At 35.4% G+C, this 20594-nt stretch overlaps 2 protein-coding genes across 2 annotated transcripts in view; one reads left to right on the top strand and one right to left on the bottom strand.

The window, feature by feature from the left end:
• TTC6 (tetratricopeptide repeat domain 6) overlaps positions 1-20594 on the bottom strand; it is a 334483-nt gene that overhangs the window by 262939 nt on the left and 50950 nt on the right. Inside the window, exon 2 of the mRNA XM_074290707.1 lies at positions 7309-8316. Coding sequence (XP_074146808.1) covers positions 7309-8313 — 1005 coding nt within the window. The 5' untranslated portion in view covers positions 8314-8316. The remainder of the gene's footprint in view (positions 1-7308; positions 8317-20594) is intronic.
• On the top strand, positions 18115-20208 carry LOC141556505 (nucleophosmin-like). Its single transcript, XM_074290704.1, is given in 2 exon segments — positions 18115-18410; positions 19287-20208. Coding segments are annotated over 2 exon segments (852 nt in total). The 5' UTR covers positions 18115-18159; the 3' UTR covers positions 19888-20208.

The following is a 20594-nucleotide window of genomic DNA, read 5'->3' as shown; positions in this document are numbered from 1 at the left end:
GCTCATCCCCCTTCCTTTTTTCCCTTAATTGTAATAGGTTTGTTTTTTTTTTTTTTTTTTTTTTACCTCTCCATGAGATGTAATTTACCCCACTTTCCTTTTTTTCCAGGATAATCCCTTTCCTCTTTTAGTTTCTTTATATCATCACAATAAAATAAAATTATACCTGAGTCCTAAGTATAAGTATACCGATAACAGAGATACAGATCACTAAAAATATCATCTTTCTCTGTAGGGATATAAATTTTTTAAGTTTTAGAAGAAAGTTTTTTTCTTCCCTTTTTACCTTTTTATGCTTCCCTTGAGTCCTATATTTGAAGATAAAATTTTCTGTTCAGCTCTAGTTTTTTCATAAGAAATGAATGAAATTCACTTGTTTCATTGAATGTCCCTGAAAGATAACATTTTTACCCTGAAAGATAACACTTAATTTTGCTGGATAGTTGATTCTTGGTTTCAATCCAAATTTCTTTTGCCTTTTAGAATATGAGATTCCAGGTCTTTCAGTACTTTAAAATGGAAGCTGCCAGGTCCTGGATAATCCTGATTGTGGTTCCTCAATATTTGAATTGTTTGTGGCTGCTTGCAATATTTTCTCCTTGATCTGATAATTCTGAAATGTAGTTTTGATGTTCCTTGGAGGTTTCATTTTGTGGTCTCTTTTAGGAGGTGATCGATGAATTCTTTCAATGGCTACTTTATCCTTTGGTTCTAGGACTTCAGCGTAGAGGGCCAGGATTGAATGGGTCCAGAGAGCAAAACTATTCAAATTTTTGTCTCACCATCTTCCTAATAATTGTAGGGTAAAAATCAGGATAATCTTGATGGAGAATGCATGCAAAGAAACAAGGTTTTTTTAAGTACACTATTTACCTCTCAACAATGAATTAAATGCATTATATGATAATTTCTGCTATTTATTACTCTTTTTCAACAAGTAGCTTGGTACTGATAAAACACTGCAGTTATTTACAATTCTGTTGATGTTGATGGGCCTCACAACTAGGCTATTTACAATTCTGTGTTAAGTAGCCTGATATTGATGGTTGGAGTGGATACTGAAATTTCAAAATATGGAATGTGCATTAACCCTGGAGGGATAATTTTAACTGAAGGTAACTAATAACTTTATATTTAAGGTGGGCATTTCAAATTAATAAATGAGGACTGCAAAAGCACAATCTCTACCTGGCCTCAGGTATCCACACATTTAGTTTTCACTGGAGCTAAACTCCAACACATCAGATCAATTTTCTTTGATAATTTTCTGAAAGATGATGTCTAGGCTCTTTTTTACAGCATGGTTTTCAGGATGTACAATAATTCTTAGATTGTCTTCCTACATCTATTTTCCAGATCAGTTTTTCCAATGAAATAATTTATTTATTTTTTTTCAGTTTTTTGGTTTTGTATAACCTAGATACAATATGTGTGTGTAAATCCAATTTTCTTGTCTAACTCTCTTTTAAAATCCTTTTTGAATTCTTCCAATAGAGTCTTGTAAGAAGGGGACCAACTTATATATCACCCTTTGGGGCTTCATCTGAAGATGATTTGCCTTTAGGATTCTCATGTTTTGAGGTTTAAAAATAAAAAAGCTATCTATAGTCATTTTTTGCTCTTTTTTTTTTTAAATAGGTTGAGATTGAGTCTTAGGGCAAAAAGGAGATTGTCCTAAGCTTCCTCTATAGGCAACAGTGGTTTTAGGCTGCTCTGGGCCTGTGCTAGGTGAATGTGGCCAAATTCCAGATTATTTGGGGGTCCAGAGGCTCAATATTTGCTTTTTGTATTTGCATTGGATGTCTTACAACTAATCTGCCAATTGTAACTGGCTCATAACCAAGACAGAGTAACTAACACTGCTGTATTTTGGCTAAGAGCCCCCTGGTAGATTCCCTAGTGCTCTGGGTCTCTGTGCTGCGCCTGTGCTTGGCCGCCTCCCCAGGACCTGATTGAAACAGACATTTTATTAAGTTCTTCCAAAATTTCTGCTGGAAATTTGCTACACTCCAAATATTTACAGTTTCTGTCACTCCAAAAGCAGTTCAGAGGCATGATCTGGTGTTGATCTGAGGGACACCAGAAGGAGCTCAGATAAAGATATCTCTACTCTTACATCTTGGCTCTGTCCTTCCCCTCCCCACCCTCATGCTTTTTTTTTAAAGCCCCAAAATAAAACTTTATATATACCCCTATTCCCATTCAGTTTCATCTTATTAGATTTGGTCAAGTAGACTTGAAAAGGACCCATACATAGACCGAAGTTCAAAGTTATGGTAACATGTACAGAAGCAGGGCAGATAATTTGTGACACTTAAGAGAACCCAGGCTTTTATTACGTAAAAATGCAGCTAAGAGTCTAGGACTTATACCAGAGAATGGGCCATTAATGACTATGGACTTTATTAAATTGAATGAATTCTCTTTAGCTGTCCTTAGGTGACTATTGACAGGAACAACAACATGAAAGTATACAAAATAACAAAACTCAAGCATTTTAACTCTCAAAGAACTTCATTCCCAAGATAGTATTGTTAGAATTGTAGAAATTGGAGTCATACAAAACAGTGTTGTGCCAGACTCTTAACAGTTCCAATGCATGATACAAAGAAGCATTTGGTTCTGGCCCAAACATATAATTCTGAACATATAGTTTTCCTGAAGGCATAACATGAAGACTTGAATTATTTGAAAGCAGAGAAAATGTTAGAATGGACACAAAACAGATTTAGTGCCCCAAAATTTATTCAAAGATCAATATTATCAACTGAGATTACATTCTCAGAAAGTATAAACAGCAAGTTTTTCAAACTTATGTTGGTCCCAAATGATATGAAAAATAAATCTCTAAAGTAGTCTTATGCATTTGAATTTGTACTGTTCAAATAGTTATGATTGTGTAAAACATGATCATTGGTTCCAGCCCAGTGAAAATATGTAATTGGAATTTGAATAAAATGACCACAGGATTTAATATTTTCACTAATCTGGACACAGCTATATAAAATTTTTCTGTTTTTTTTTTTTAATCTGGACAGATAGGAAAAATATGAATAATATTCCAGTGATGTCAGCTCACTTCATACAGCATTCACATATATACCCACACCAGAAGCCATAGAGCTTCTATGATTGTCAAAGTACTCTGTAATAATTATTCATCTATATATAGTTTTCCCACCAAGATCCCTCTTTTCCAGGGTAGAAATTTTGAGAACAAATTACTTAAAGAAGTACAACCTTGGTCAGAATCCAGAAGTCTAGGATATTATATGTTGCCACCATCAGGATAACTTGAGAGCATTAACTCAATACTTCTGGACATGTTCAGTTTTGGTAAGGTAGAGTCATATATATATATATATATATATATATATATATATATGACTCTACCTTACCAAAACTGAACATGTATATATAGTCTTTTAGTCTACTAAACAGCCATCAATTTCTAAGTAAACTAGTCAAAAGTGGTGACATATGCTTGTAGCCCCAGTGCTATGGAGATTATGGCTAATTGACAACTTATGCTTAGGAATTCTGAGTTACACTGGACAGCACAGAACATCAGAGGGTCTCCTTTCTACCCCAAATAAAGGTACTTTAGTCCAATCTGCACGCTTCTCATAGCCTGAGTTTTGGCCTCCAAGGTGATAGGAAAAAAAACTTACAAGTCCTCTTCTGATCATTGATTATAATAGAAAAATAAATCCCATTACTGCCAGAAGAATTTTATTCCAGCCAGAAATTTTTCCATGTCAGAAAACTATCAAAGATTATATTCGGAACATCTACTGGGTAAATGACCATTTTAACAATATTGAATTCATTCATAAGATAATTATTTCTTCAAATATTATAGGAAAAACCCAAAGTTTACTAAGGCTCATGAGATAAAAGACATTACAAATTTTATGTGAAACCATATATAACTTATTCATCCTTATCATTACCATCACTACAAAGAATTCAGGGTCACCTAACTAAAAACAAGATTAGCAAGTATAACAATTCATGTTAAATATTCACTAATCTGGGAAAAGCAAGGGCATTGCAAATCATCTAAACCTAAGATAGAATGAAGATAAGAAATTTCACTTAGTACTGGGATGAGAAAATTTGGCCAAGTACAAAGAAATATTCAAAAATCAAAGTCATATATCTTACTCAACTAAATATCGTACATTTCATTTCATTCAGTTATTTTTATTTGGTAGGAAACTTAATAGAGAGAATTTTAATTGTCTGGTTTTCAAAATCTGGCTTTACCAGTTATCCCCCAATCCTTGTTGTTGTTGAGTCACGGCAGAGTTGATTCCATTGTGGCCACATTTGTGGTTCTCTTGGCAAAAACATTGGAGTGTTTTGCCATGTCCTTCTCCAAGTCATTTTATAGATGAGGAACTGAGGAAAGTAGTGTTACATGGCTTATCAAGAGTTACATCATTAGTAAGTTTTTGAGGCTGGATTTGAATTTGACTCGAACTCAGGAAGATGAATCTGCTTGACTCCAGGCCCCTGTCTACTGTTCCATCTAGCTATCCTTGCCAATCCTTAGATATATTTATTGTTACCATCCAAGACTAATCATTATACAGCTTTAGGCTGTTTATGGCTATGTGCCATACATAGAAACAAAACCAAAATTAAAAAAAAAAACCTTTTCACAATTAAAATTAATTCTACATCTGTTTATGACAAATCAATATTTAATCTGATTATCATGTTTGACTAATGAATTGAATGTCACAAAAAGGAAATAATCATACTCCTCAAATTCAAGTTACATAATATTTATTTTAAAATTCATAAATGAATTCTTACTTCTAAAATCCTACAAACAAATGCTAGATGACATAACCAAGATTATCCATAATATGGGGCTACACTAATTGGCAATAATTTGGTCAATTTGTGCTAAGTAGATCATTAATTCTGTTTAATAATGACAAAAAGTGAGAAGCAATGTAAGCTTAGTGGAAAAAGGGCTAACCCATGGAGTCATTATGTAATGAGTTATAAGTTAAAAGTTATGAATAAAAATAAAAAAGTCACTAAATGACTTCCATGAGGAACTGGAGTTATATGGCCTTTTTGAATGCTTCAGCCTCCTCTTTAAGTTAGCATATGGTTAGACAATTGAAACAATGTCCATCCATATTTCATAGTCTCTTCTAAAGCATTTCCATTCCATATTATCATAACTCTCCTAGAGGCAAGCTCTTTATCCATGTGAAGACACAAAATTTCTCCAACACAATTTGGAGAGATCTTTGTTAAAATTAAAGTTTTATTTAGCAATTGCTCAGAATACAGTGAAAAACTGTTTATTCTTTTCAGGAGATTAAACTCATGTTAAAAATACAAAGAGTAAGTATATAAGATTTAAATCAGTAAATAATATTAGCTCATCAGTGAAATGTCAAGGAGGAAATAGAGAGGGGATAACTTCCCTAGTCAATGTTAGAAAATCAAGAAATTCTGCCCTGCCATTCTCTCCTTAAAAGCCAACCACTCATGATTACATTTAGTACAGGATAGCAGAACCTTTGACTTAACAATTGTTTTTTCAAAACACATTGTAGTGGAAGTTCATGGTTGTGAATATGAGCCCTTGTTCTCTGACATCAGGGCCCCAGTAAACTTGATAAAAACTATAAAGTACCCATCTATTTCCACTGATGAAGTGAGTTCCTTACTGGCTGATTTCTTAGGTATAGGGAGGGCCCCGTGAGAAACTCCCCCCCTTCCCCAACTGAGAAAGACGAATATAGTTTTAGATAATACATAACTTTATTCCAATCTGAAAGAAAAAACCTTTCATTTAAAAATATATTAAAAATTGTTTTATCATAATTATTTCTTATGAAAGAAATAAATTTTTAATCAGATTTAATACTTCATCCAAATTACTAAACTGATGATTGCTATGCCCTAAGAATTAGATTCTAAAAATCACCATAATATCAATAACAATTAACTAAATTTATATGGTCTTTTGTGTTGACAAAGCCCTCTATTCGCAACAACCCTGTGAGGAAGTTAAGTATTTTCTCCATTTTACAAATGAAAAAATTAATTGTCAAAGATAGTAAATACCTTGCCCAAGGTCATATAGCTTGTAAGAGCTACAACAGGGATCCCAATCCACATATCCTTCCTCCTAACCATTATAATTTCCACTCTACTTTCCCCACCCCCCCATCTCAAAGTAAATCCAATCAACAATGGTTAATAAGGACATAGGACAATGAACTCAGTTCTTAAATTTCTTAAATGATGGCAACTGCCCTTTGGTACTTTTTAGGGGGCTAGGAAGTTGTGAATTTCTGTTGCAGCTAGTTTCTAATGGAGATCTGCAATAAAGAAAGTGAAATTCTGAAAAGAGGACAGTTTGGTAGCCTGTGCCTCGCCTCCAAATCCTGTCCAGCTGTTGTCCTATCCATCAATCCCAACTCACTGTGCACTACAGAATTTATAAATTCTACATATCAAAAAGAATGTTAATCAGCTAATTTGTGGGCTAGGCAGTACAGTGGATAGGTATGTGCAAGTTTGGAGTCAAGAAGACTCATTTTCCTAAATTCAAATCTGATCTCAGACACTTCCCAGCCATATGACATTAGGTAATGCTCTTTGCCTCAGTTTCCTCATCTGTAAAATGGCCTGGAAAAGGAAATGGCAAAGCATTCCTGTGTATTTATCAAGAAAATCTCAAATGAGGTAACAGAGGACATGACTGAAATGACTGAACAACAACGAAATAAGCTTATTTCCTCCTAATTTCAAAATACGTTCTCAAAATTACTAACTTTAAAATTGACTTTAAATTTAAGACTTTAAATTTGACTTTAAAATTGAAGAACTTTAAAATTCAAAGACTTTTTAAGATTGCCACTATGTATAGGTATGTGGGATTCCCTTTAATCACCAAGATTAAAACTAAATTTTAGCTACATTCTAGGGATTTGCAAGAGGCACATGAGGAATATAAGTGACAAATTTAAGCTGCCTCACCTTAAATTGCAGAAGTCCCAATAAAACCATACACCCTTTCAAAAAGTGAAACGGTTGGGTGAAAAGGCTATAAATGATATTATATTGTTTGGGTTCAGATACCAAACTTCTAAAAATTATTTCACTTTGGAAAAACTATGCATGCACCCTGAGATGTAAGAGTTGCATGTGACTTTTTGGTGTCTAGCCTAACTTCAGTAATATTACACTGTTGGCTCTGAAAAGAAAAATGCAGTTTGCCCTGTGGTAATATTTATCCAATAGAAACTATAATTCTTCTGATTCACTTACTTCCATTTTAATGTCGTAGTTTTGGCCAAGGACACTCTCTATGAGATCTTTGATCATCTTGTCCACTGCCGACTGGCGTTCAGATTGAAGGGAAACAATTATTTCCTCAATAGACCTTGGGACGTCTTTCATTGACACAGGCGTTGAGGGTATTTTTTTTTCGGGCTCTTCTTCTTGGGGTTCCTCCTTTTCTATTGTCAAAACTTCTATCTCCGGCTCCTCTTGCATTTGGACGTCTACTACAACGCTAGAGATGAGACTTTGTTTCCTTTTCTTCTCAGTCAGAAAACTGTAAGAAATACCTTCTTTACGAGGTCCCACCCATCTTTTTTTTCTCAGAGATATCTTTTCAGCCTCTTGCTCACTTGTCATAGGTTCCTTACTTATGATTTCTTCAGTACGATATGATTCTGGGAGAGAAGGTGGTTCACTTTTTCTGGTGCTTTTTCTCGAAGCACAAGGGAAGTCAAGGATTGGCGACCTTCTCCGAAGAATAACTCGTCGGTATCTAGACTTGTGAGGAGGAGCTGGCTGCTTAAATAAAATTGCTTGTTTAGAAGTGCCTGCTAATGAGGCAATCACTGGTTTTTCCTTCGAACGCTGATAAATATTAACAGTATTTTTCAAATAAAATTCTTTGAGACAAAACGTCTGGCGTCCAGGTCTATTAGCAAGTGATGTTATCTTTCTGCTCTCTTTGAAGGGTAGTTTATTTCCTTGAATCTTCTTTTTGAGATCATGACTTTGTTCAGGTGTAACAAGCTTATCTTTAGCGATTGCGGGGTATGAACTTTCTGAACTCTGGGAAGAGTAATTATTAAAACCTCTTGATAGAACTGAAAAGGGTAGCAGACTCTGCTTTGCTTTAGATTTCTGCACCAGCTTGAATTTAAGGAAATCTTCCCTAGTTTGTTTTCGAACCTTCTCAAGTTCCTTCAGCATCTTCAATTCTTCATCATAGCTTAGTCCAAAATGCCTTGGCACCCTAGACATTTTGTTATACATGGCCTGTAAAATAAGCAAAAATAGCTCTTAAAAACATTTTTATGTATGTAAAGCATATTAAGGTAGAATTTCTAATTTTCTTTGAAGCACATATTTGTATTCTGATAAATGTAAAGTGTTTTCATCATATAATTATGTAAGTACCTCAATATTGAACCTTTCACAAGGACTTTGGCAGACTCTAGAAGCAGTATTAATTCAGTGGGTGTTCCTTGCCCTTATGTTTCTTTTGATATACACCTAAAATTCAAGGGTCCCAAAATTTCAATTTGCAGTTGAATGACTTCCCAACAGCGAGCATCTACCCCACCTATTCTTTATTTGTCCAAGATTATTAGAATAAAAAAAATCTATAATAAGGAATAAAATGAATTAATTTTCAGGAAGGATAATGCTGAAGCACTTCTGCAAGTTTTCTTAAAATCTCTCTCCACTAAACTAATAAGATTCAATTTAAGAATGAAAAGAAAATAATAAATTTATCTTCTAAACATGTTCATGTTACTTTTCACTTTTATATATTCCCTTTTCTTCTTCAAAAACATATTAATATAGCATATATTTATGGCAAGCATTATCCTAAACATTTTACATCTTCACAACAACCTTGGGAGATAGATGCTATTATTGTTTTACAGATGTGGAAACTGAGGCATATTAAATGACCTGACCAAAGTCACACAAGCTAGCAAGAATCTAAGGCTGGATTTAAATTCAGATCTTTCTGACTCCAGGCCTAGTGCTCTATCCACTGTGGTACCTCAGTGTTAAGTAGCATAGGAAGACTATAGAATGAGTGAATTCACATATAATGAGGCTAGAAAAATAGTTTGGAGCAAAGCTATAAATTCTTTTAAAAGCCAATCAGAGTAGTTTATATTTGATCATAGAAGCAATTGGGAGGCATTGGAATTTATTAAGTAATAGAGCAACGTGATCAGATCTTCACTTAAAAAAAAAATACTTGGGTCAAGCTCTAGGGGTGAGGAAGAATAACAAGGTGGGGACAATGCCAAATATATGAACCTGGGAGATTAGAAGAATAATGCTATCTTTAGATATAAAATAATGAAATTTTAGGAAAGAGTGGCTTGGTAGTAAAGAAAATGGTTAGGACATTTTGAGATTAAAATGTTTCTGGGACACCCAGTTTGAAATATTCATTAGGTATTTAGTGACGTGACTGAAGCTCAGGACAGATATTGCACCCAATCCTGTAGATATATAACTTGTGTTTGCATAGATATATTAATGAGAACTACTAACATTTTCCTGACACTAGGGCTGACTTGAGTCGCTTTCTCCTCCTGTGGAGCAAATAGTCATCCTAAATGTAACCTTCAAGCAATGATGGAAGATGTTATCCTATGCTTTTAAAAGGGGGACAAATTTTAAAATCTTAAGGGTTTTTATACAATATTTTCCAAATTGCCTCATGCCTCTAAGGTTACAAACAAATTTTTGTTTTTTAAACTATGCCATTTCTTTATTACCCAGCAAAACATTTAGTATTTTGTGGGAAAATAAATCTTTATTTAAAAAACAAAACACGATAAGCTTAAGATAAAAACAGAGAGGCTAGCTGCCAAACTTTGATATAGTGTGGTTCAATAGAACAAGCTTGGATTTTGAATCAGATGAAATTAATTCAAATCTCAACTCTGCCACTTAATACCAATGAATTTTGGGAAAATAACTTGCCTCTCTAGGTTTGTTTCTTCATCTGCAAATTAAAGGGTTGACCTAAATGATTAACTACAACCAATATCTCTTGTTTGTTCCAAAATCTATGGCTCTAGCCATAAGGTTATTTCTTAAGAGGAGTTATGAAGCATGTCAAAAAGATTAATTATTTATTATTATTAATGATTCCTTAATTCATCATCCAAATCTAAAGATGCAATAAAAGCAGCAGCCAGAGACCTCATCTTCCCTGTCCTCTATCACTCTCCATTTTTCTTTCTCTCAACCCCAACTTATCTTTATTTTTTAACTGAAAAGAGAGTGGCAGCATGATTTAAAAGCCCTTTAAAGAAAGCCGCAGAGAAAGGAAATTTGGGTGCAAGACTTTTTTTCTGACACATACCAGTTATTTGATCATGGGTGAGGCAAGTTACTTATATTATTATGCATCTAAGACAAGTTCTCCATCATTTTAGATGGGTGAAGATTCCATAATGGGAAATCTTTAGAGCAATGAAATCATAGTTCTGCCTATTTTCATCATATTTAGCAGACATATTGATATGTTCCCTATCTTTAATTTCAAATGAGTTGCACATTACATATTTCTTTCGTGAAGAAAAAAAAAAAACTCAGTTGAATTGCTTTCTGTGTCTGTTGTCTATTTTCCCTTTTAGGCCAAAATGGGGACTCAAAAAAAAAAAAAGATATCCATCCCATCCCCACTGTCTACAATCACTGGTTGGCTATCAATTCCTAAAGTGTGTGCTTTATACTGGGCTACTAGAATAGGTTTTAGTGTTTGTACAAACCCATATATTTGTGGGTTAGTGTAGAGGGAAAAGAAAATTTAAAATCTCACAATGCGTTCTTCCCACAATTTTTGGCCCGTTCCCACAATACCGTTTTCCTCATTTCTTCCACTAAAATTCTCTGACCTTTTCCCAGTTCACTCCACCCCGCCCTACCTTGGTTCCCTTCCTTTTCTCAGATGCATTTCTGCTCCACTCTGCCTGAATGGGAGAGACTGCCTGATATCTCTGTTCCCCTCCCGGAATCTTTTCATCCCTCACCCCTCTCGGATACCTTCTTTCTTCTTGTAGTCTCGTACTAACAACTCGATTGGGACTTCTCGGCCTCCTGGGCCTTTCAAATTAAAAAATGAGTTTGTTTGGAAAAGCTCACGCTCCGTTACCTAGCAACCAGGTACTGTCACCTGGCAACCAGATATGCTGCTCTTCTTCCTCTTCTCTCCAGTTAGAAAACTACGTTTCCCCTTTTCCTCTTTCTCTGACTCGTGGGCTGTAAACACCTCGGGTCCGGGGAAGGATTTCTGCAGTTAAGCTCGTGTGCTCCAGATGCAAAGTGGGCACACTCAAAGAAAGCACTCCCTGCAATGACGAAGTAGGGAGAGTCTCAATTCTCATCTCCCGTTAAAGAAAATGTGCTGTAAAAATGGAATATGTGTGTATATGTACATATACATATACTTATACATATATATATATATGTGTGTGTGTGTATGTATGTATATGTGTGTACACATACTCAGGCACACACAGAACACTGCTGGTGAAGTTAGGTGTGAAGTACTACATACACTTTCTTCTTTTTTTTTCCTGAGGCTAGCATTAAGTGACTTGCCCAGGGTCACACAGCTAGGAAGTGTTAAGTGTCTGAGTTCACATTGAACTCGGGTCCTCCTGAATTCAGGGCTGGTGCTCTATCCACTGCGCCACCTAGCTGCCCCCTTCCTACACTTTCAAACACAAGTGATGTGTTAGTTGGATTTGCTGGATGGCATTTTCCCCTTCTTTTTTAATCCTTTGATTTAATCTTTGCTGTATAGAATGGGAGCTGGTTATATTCTGAATTGAAGACAATATAAAAACTAAAGTTATCTGAAGTCAGGAGGAGCTGAATTTAAATGTGTCTCAGACACTTAAGACTTCCTAGCTGTCCTGGGCAAGTCACTTAACCCCAACTGCCAGGGGCGGGAGGGGAAACCAAAAACAAACCTAAAGATATCAATAAAATATTTTTCTTATTAAAATGTGGGGAGAATAAAAACTTTGAGATATTTTTAGATAATATTACAGTCTTCTATATATTATTACCTCATCTGATCCTCATGAAACCCTGAGAATTAGGAATTCCCTTTTGTCGGCAGAAACTGGCTCACAGAAATTAAGTCACTTCACCCTTATCAAAGAAATTATTCTAACACAATCTCCTGAGTACAGAGAAAAAAACAGTAAGAATCAAGAAAGACTGATTGTTTTCTATTGTTTTCTTCTGTTTTTTTTTTTTTTTCTTTTAATGAAAAATTAGGAGATTTTGGTTCAAATCCTACTTTTGGTGCCTTTTAACTATGTGACTTTGGGTATAGTTATTTAACTTTCTGTGAGCTTCACTTTCCTCATTAAAGGAGGATGTCAGCATCTGTAATCTATGATTTTATGATCTTCTTTTTCCTCATCTCTTTTGTTTTAAAAGACCAACCTAAAGCAAAGTTCTAATTAAAATTTTGTCAATTTGTAGAAAGTATCATTGTAATGCTTAAATGATCTGTCTTTGTGCTATTTCATATTTTTGTTAGATGGAAGGCATGGAAAGCATGTTTATTAAATGAGATAAAATCAGGATAAAAAATCTTAAAAGACTAGAAAATTGAGCAGAATATTGCAAAATGAAATTAAATGTAATATGTATTTGAGTAGGGGAGGGGAAATGTATGGCCACTGGTCATCACCAAGTATTGATGTGCTAACAAAGTATTTAAACCCAAGGATCCATTTACAAAATAGGAATTTTTCTCTCAGTCAAAAGTCTCTAGCAATTGTTGGGCTGAATGAGCCTACCCCCAGCAGTTCCAGAGCTCAAAAGGACAGAGCAGTTGAGTCAGGAGCCACAAGACATAGAACCACCCAATTGTTTACTTCTTGATGGAGAAAGTGATTTCTCCTTTCCTCCCTCCATGACCTTAACGGTCACAGTGTATTGCAACCAGAAAGAAATACTCCTTTAATAGTCAATAAACACCAACTGTTGTTATTTTCAACTCAATTGAGTTTTTCTTGGCAAAGTTTTCCATTTCCTTCTCCAGCTCATTTTACAGAGGAAGAAACTGAAGCAAACAAGATCAAGTAACTTGCCCAGGATCGCACATCAAGGAGCAAGGAAGTATCTGAGATCAGATTTGAATTCAAGAAAATGAACTTGCCTAATTCCAGGCCCAGTTCTCTATCCAATGCAACATCTATTTGCCCTCCTATGGAAAATGCTGGAGCTGTCAGTTCCAGAGAATTCTGACCTAAATGAAGCATAGAGTCTCACTTCAGACATACTGGTACAAAGAAGAAAAGATGTACCAAAGGCCTTAAGGAGCTGCAAGAACATCTGACAGTAAAGAAAAGTCAACTATGGACTCAAGCTCTTTTAGCCATGAGAATTTGACTTTAAAGAGAAACAGATTGGAAGTCCAACTTAACAACCTACCTGAAGAATTGCAGTGTCCAGGGGCTAATTTGTATGGATTTCATGGGAGAAAGAAGATATTGAGTTGGAGTGCCACCTGGTGATAAAAAAATAAACTACAGCCACTCTTCATCTCTCTTTCCCTCCAGTAAATGACAAATCATGTTAGTCTTTTCCATTTCTTTCAATTTACTGGTCCAGTTCATGAGAATGAGCCAGGAAGTGTTGCACTATTGTGCACTGTGCTAAACACTGGAGATACAGAGACAAAAGAGAAACAACCCCTGCCCACAAGAAACTTAACATTTTATTTGAGAAGAAAAGTCTTCTTCAAGTAATATAAATTAATAGAAAATGCAAGGTGATATGGGGCACGAGAGAAAAGGGAAAGATTAGTCAGGATACCAGCAGCTAGGAGGTGGCAATGGAACTGATTCTTTTAAAAAAGAAAAGTATTGTTTTATTTTTTTCTAGTTATACATGTATATTCACTTTTTAAATGTACATTTCTCTATGAATTGTGTTGGGAGAGAAAAATAAGGAAAAAAAAGGGAAAAACCATGAGAGAGAAAAAAAAACCAGAAAAAAGAAGTGAACATAGCATGTGTTTCTAGAGGACCCACTACATGTGTTGATTTACCTTCAAACTCCATAGTTCTGTTTCTGAATACAGATGACATTTTCTATCCAGAGTTTATTATTGGGATTGCCTTGGGTCACTAAACCACAGAAAAGAACCAAGTCTTTCATAGTTGATCATCACACAATCTTGCTGTTACTCTATACAATGTATTCCTGGTTCTGCTTGTTTTGCTCAGTATCAGTTCATGTAAATCTTTCCAGGTCTTTCTAAAATCAACTTGTTCATCATTTTTTATAGAATAATAATATTCCATTACCTTCATATAAAACAACTTATTCAGCCATTGATGGGAAGCTATTCATTTTAATGGAGATGATTTTTTAAGAAAACCAGAGATTTCAGGAGGTTGAGGTGAGGGTATGTGGGGAGTATGGAGGGAAGAGAATCCAGTCCAAAGGCACAGAAATAGAACACATATAAGAAAAAAAATTTTTTTTTAAGCCTGAATGGCTGGAGCATAGAAGGTATGAAGTATGTATAATATGGCTACATTGGGGCCATAACCAGACTGAAAGATTAATGGGAAAGCTATTGAAATAAGATAGAATGGATACCTAAACTAGGGTGGTGACCATTTGAGTAAAGAGAATGGGAAGAATGTGAAAGTTACTTTATAGGTAGAAATAACAAGCTTTGGTGACTGATTCCATATATGGGGTGAGTGTGAGTAAAGAATTGAAGTTGATAGCAAATTTGAGATCTGGTTGGCTGGAAAGATGTAATAAAGACATTTGGAAATTTAGGTAATATAGGGTTATGAAGACAAAATATCCAAAAAGCAGTTGTTGATGTGGGACTGAAGCTCAGAAAAAAAGATCTGGGATAGATAGATCTAGGAGAGTTATCTATATAGAGATGATAATTAAACTTTGGGGAGCTTATGAGTGTAAAAGAAAGATAAAGCATTTATTAAACACCTATTGTGATGTGTTTTATAAATATTATTTTATTTAATCCTCACAAAAACCTTAAAAGATAGGTACTATTATTTCCATTTTATAATTAAGGAAACTGAGGTAGACAGAAGTTAAATTACTTATTTAGAGTCACACAGCTAGCAAATATATTAGGCCAGATTTGAACTAAGGTTATCTTTATTTTAAACCCCAGACACTAATTAATGAACCACCTATCTGCATCTAAGATGAAGACATAGATTAGAACACTGAGGAAAATTCACAGATAAACATGTGACATGGATGAGAATGAATAGTCAGGAGGGGAGAGAAAGTGTGTCATGAAAACCCCAGAGAAGAAAGAATAAGAAGAATATAGTAGCTCAACAATATTAAAATAATAAATGGAATAGTATGTTCTAAAGAACAATGAAACTCAGGATCCAGCTGAGGCATTTGAAAAAATTTCCCCACATTCTCTCCAACATTTGTCATTTTCCTTTTCTGTTCTATTAAACAACCTAATTATTATGAGATAGAACCTCAGAATTATTTTAATTTGTATTTTTCCAATCAATAGTGAATTAAGAATATTTGAAAATTATGGCTGTAATTTTCTTGGTTATTTCATCTGAAAACCATTCATATCTTTTGATCATTTATCAATTGGGAAATAGCTCTTTTTTTTTTTTTAATAAATTTGATTCAATTCCTTATATGTTTGAGAAATGAGACTGTTATCAGAGAATCCTTTTCACAATCACTATTGCTAACTTCTTTCCCCTCCCCCCATTTATTCTGTTCTCTCTCTCTCCTTTCATACTGTCTCTCCTCAAAAGTATTTTGCTTCTGGCTACCCCCTTCCTCAATATTCCCTTTAATCTATCACCCTCTCCCCTTCTTGGAACTCCTTTCCCTCTTACTTTCTGCAGGGTAAGATAGATTTCCAAACCCATACTGAGTGTATATATTAATTTCTCTTTGAGCCAATTCTAATGAGAATAAGGTTCACTGACTTCTGTAATGTTTTTCTTGCTTCTTTTATGGCAGATAATTTATACCATTACCTCTCTCCCTTTCCCTTTCTTCTAGTACATTCCTCTCTCATTATTTAATTTAATTTTTTAAGATATTATCCCTTCATAATCAACTCACACCTTTGTTGTCTATGTATATATACTCCTAACTGTTCTAAGTGCCCAAATATTGAGAAAGTTCTTGTGAATTACAAGTATCATCTTCCCCATGTAGGAATGTAAACAGATTAACCTTATTAAATCTTTTATATTTCCCTTTCCTGATTGTTTCCTTATGCTCATTTGAAATATTCTTAGAAGGTAGTTAGATGTGTAATGGATGAAGTCAGGAGGATCTGAGTTCAAATCCCGACTCAGACACTTAACACTTACTAGCTTGTGTGACCCTAGGCAAATCATTTAACCCCACTTAACCCTTGCAATACACCCCCCAAAAAATACCAAAAAAGTAACAATATTATAAAAATTATAACTAAAGAGATTATTTGCTTCTTGAATACTCAAGCAACAGAAATACAAGAGGAATAAACAAATATAGTAGACAAGGACAATAGCAATAGAGTGAAAGCAGTAATAAACTTTAAAAAATAGGTGTAATGATGGAAGTCAAGTGGAGGTAACAGTGAAGAGGTGAGCCTGAAGCATTATGACAGAACCTGTTGAAACCCTGCCTACAGGTAAATTAGTGTTTTATTGTGGAACTACATTGCCAAATGGAAGGGTGAATGAAAGGGGAAGAAAGAAACAAGGGAACAGAGGGGAATGTGTGATGTGCATAGCCAAAGAAGGATTAGCAATGAGGGGTTGATGACCCTGGTGGTTTTAAGAAAAGAAGAACCTTCAGAGGAGTGGGGAAAAAGAGGTGAGAGAGAAGGACTAAAAATAGGGGGAGGGGGAAGAAAAGTCTTGCTTTGGTGGTTAGAGAGGGATGTGTCACAGATGAAAGTTCCTATGGCTGAAGAGAAATGTTTTGTGAGAGAGAGAGGGATCTTAAATTAGGTAACTAGAGTTGGTAACTAGAACATGTGTCCAATCTCAGGAAGAAGAGAGTTGGATTTCTTGGCATCTAGGAGAGCAAGAGGGCATGGACCCAGGAAGATTTTGAGAAAAATAGAGAAAAAGATTACCAAGGAGAGGGTACAGGTCAATGGTGGGCTACAAAATCAGGGATGGAATGGGATATCTTACCATAGGCCAATGTCTTCTGTCACCTGAAGGAATGGGCTTTGTTCTGAAACTGAGGTACAGAGGAAAAGGGGAAATCCATGAGGACAAATTCTGTAGTGGCAGAAATAGTCAAGGGCGGGGGGAGCACAGAAGGAATGTTAGAACTTTTATTCCATGGAGAATACAGAGAGACTACATAATTATAGGGGTTAGAAGCCAGAGAATGAGAATGAGAATCTCTAGAAAGAGAAGATAGATAATGGAGAGAGTGAGAAAACCCATTCTGGAAATAGATGCAAAAATTAAAATTTAAAAATTAATGAACAAATAATAATTGAAGAGGATATGAAGAAAGGGATTTACTCTATTTGGCTGAAAGTGAAAGATGAAAAGATGAATTAAATAAGCAGGAAAAAAAAACAGAAAAGCAAGAACTAATAATCATAACCCCAAAGGAAAAGTGATAGGAAAAGTGATATCTAACAGGAAGGAGGAAAGTTTCAACGAGAAAGGGAAGAGCACCAATGTTTCAAAGAAACAGCCCTTGGCTTAAAGATCATAAACAAAAAACAGAGTCAAGTGAAGATTTAATAATGAAATCCTAAATAATGAGTGAGTCAAAGAACAAATCATAGAAATAATGTGAAAAATGAAAATGATAAAATATATAAACTTTTTAAGATACAGCTAAAGTAGTCTTCAAAGAAAAATCACATCTTTACAAACATAGAGGGAAAATAGAAAACAGGATTAATGAACTGAATATGCATTTTAAAAATTTGAAAAGCTGGAGGGACTATATGTGTGCGCAGTGAGCCCGCGTCCTTTCCTCGGGTGTGATTCCATCCAGAGCGGAGCCCCTCGGGAGCCAGAGTAGATCTCTCTGTCCGCTTCGTCGCTTTACTCTTCGCACTGCTCTTCTCGCCTCAGTATCGCTGCTCAAATGCAGGACTCAATGGAAATGGATATGAGCCCCCTCCGGCCTCAGAATTTTCTCTTCGGTTGTGAACTAAAAGCTGATAAAGATGATCATTTTAAGGTAGATAATGATGAAAATGAGCACCAGTTGAGGACTGTGAGTTTAGGGGCTGGTGCAAAGGATGAATTGCATATTGTTGAAGCAGAGGCACTGAACTATGAAGGCAATCCAATTAAAGTAACACTGGCATCTTTGAAAATGTCTGTGCAGCACCTGTCAGATTGGCTAAAATGACAGGAACAAATAATGATGAATGTTGGAGGGGATGTGGGAAAACTGGGACACTGATACATTGTTGGTGGAGTTGTGAAAGAATCCAGCCATTCTGGAGAGCAATCAGGAATTATGCCCAAAAAGTTGTCAAACTGTGCATACCCTTTGACCCAGCATTGCTGTTATTGGGATTATATCCCAAAGAAATACTAAAGAGCGGAAAGGGACCTGTATGTGCCAAAATGTTTGTGGCAGCCCTTTTTGTTGTAGCTAGAAACTGGAAGTTGAATGGATGTCCATCAGTTGGAGAATGGTTGGGTAAATTGTGGTATATGAAGGTTATGGAATATTATTGCTCTGTAAGAAATGACCAGCAGGAGGAATACAGAGAAGCTTGGAGAGACTTAAATCAACTGATGCTGAGTGAAATGAGCAGAACCAGAAGATCACTATACACTTCAACAACAATACTGTATGAGGATGTATTCTGATGGAAGTGGAAATCTTCAACATAAAGAAGATCCAACTCACTTCCAGTTGATCAATGATGGACAGAAATAGCTACACCCAGAGAAGGAACACTGGGAAGTGAATGTAAATTGTTAGCACTAATATCTGTCTGCCCAGGTTACTTATACCTTCGGAAGCTAATAATGTGCAACAAGAAAATGGTATTTACACACATATATTGTATCTAGGTTATATTGTAACACATGAAAAATGTATGGGATTACCTGCCATCAGGGGGAGGGAGTGGAGGGAGGGAGGGGATAATTTGGAAAAATGAATAAAAAAAAAAAAATTCATGAAAAAAAAATCATTTCATGGCTAATAAAACAGTGTTGGCAGAAAAAAAAAAAAAGAAAATGTCTGTGCAGCCTACAGTTTCTCTAAGGCGGCTTTGAGATCACACCACCAGTAGTTTTACGGTTGAAATGTGGTTCAGGGCCTGTACATGTGAGTGGCCAGCACCTAGTAGCACTGGAGGAAGACACAGAATCAGATGATGAAGAGGAAGATGACATGAAACTCTTAAATATGTCAGGCAAGAGATCTGCTCCTGGAGTTGCTAGCAAGGTTCCACAGAAAAAGGTCAAATTGTCTGAAGAAGATGATGATGATGATGATGATGACTTTGAAGATGAAGAAAGTGAAGAAAAGACCCCTCCAGTGAAGAAATCTATTCGTGATAGTGCAGCAAAAAATGCACAAAAGTCAATCCAGAATGGAAAAGATTCAAAGCTGTCCACACCAAAATCCAAAGGTCAAGAATCCTTCAAAAAGCAAGACAAGACTCCCAAGACTCCAAAAGGACCCACTTCTTTAGAGGATATTAAAGCTAAAATGCAGGCAAGCATTGAAAAGAGTGGTTCCCTCCCAAAAGTGGAAGGCAAATTCATCAACTATGTAAAGAATTGCTTCCGGATGTCTGATCAGGAGGCTATTCAAGATCTCTGGCAGTGGAGGAAATCTCTTTAAGAAAATAAGTTTGAACAGTTTGTTAAAATTTTCCGTCTTATTTCTGTAACAGTTGATATCTGGCTGTCCTTTTTATAATGCAGAGTGAGAATTTTCCCTACAGTGTCTGATAAATGTCATCCAGATTACTTTGCCAAGAATGTGTTGTCCAAAATGCCTGTTTAGTTTTCAAAGATGGAACTCCACCCTTTGCTTCATTTAAGTATGTATGGAATGTTATCATAGGGCATAGTAGTAGTGGTGGTCAGACAAATGGAAAGGGTGGGGAGACAAAGTATACATGTGAAATAAATTCAGTATTTTAATAAAGTAAAAAAAAAATTTTTTTGAAAAGCCAACAGACAAATCTTTAAAAAGCAGAGAAGAAAAAATGTTAAAAATCAGAGGAAAAATATAGGTTAGAAACAAAAACATAGAAATGCTAAGTGAAACTAAAAGCCGGTTCTCTGAAAAGGTTAATAAAATTGATACACTTATCTAATTTGATTAAAAAGAAGAGGGCAGAAAATCAATGAAATAGCAAATAAAGTCAAACTAATACCTCTTCTCCCCCACACTTTCAAAACTTCCCAAAGGTTGAGTTAGCTCTGGCAATACATGCATTAACTTCATCATCTATGTGTACATCACTAAAAAGGAAAATGCCAAGGTAAAAGTTAACTTAATCACAACATTTAAAATTTCTCCATTTGCTGTAACCAATGCTT

Source organism: Sminthopsis crassicaudata, chromosome 2 (assembly GCF_048593235.1).
Source record: "Sminthopsis crassicaudata isolate SCR6 chromosome 2, ASM4859323v1, whole genome shotgun sequence".
Classification (NCBI taxonomy): Eukaryota; Metazoa; Chordata; class Mammalia; order Dasyuromorphia; family Dasyuridae; genus Sminthopsis; species Sminthopsis crassicaudata.
This window is presented reverse-complemented; position numbering and strand designations above follow the sequence as displayed.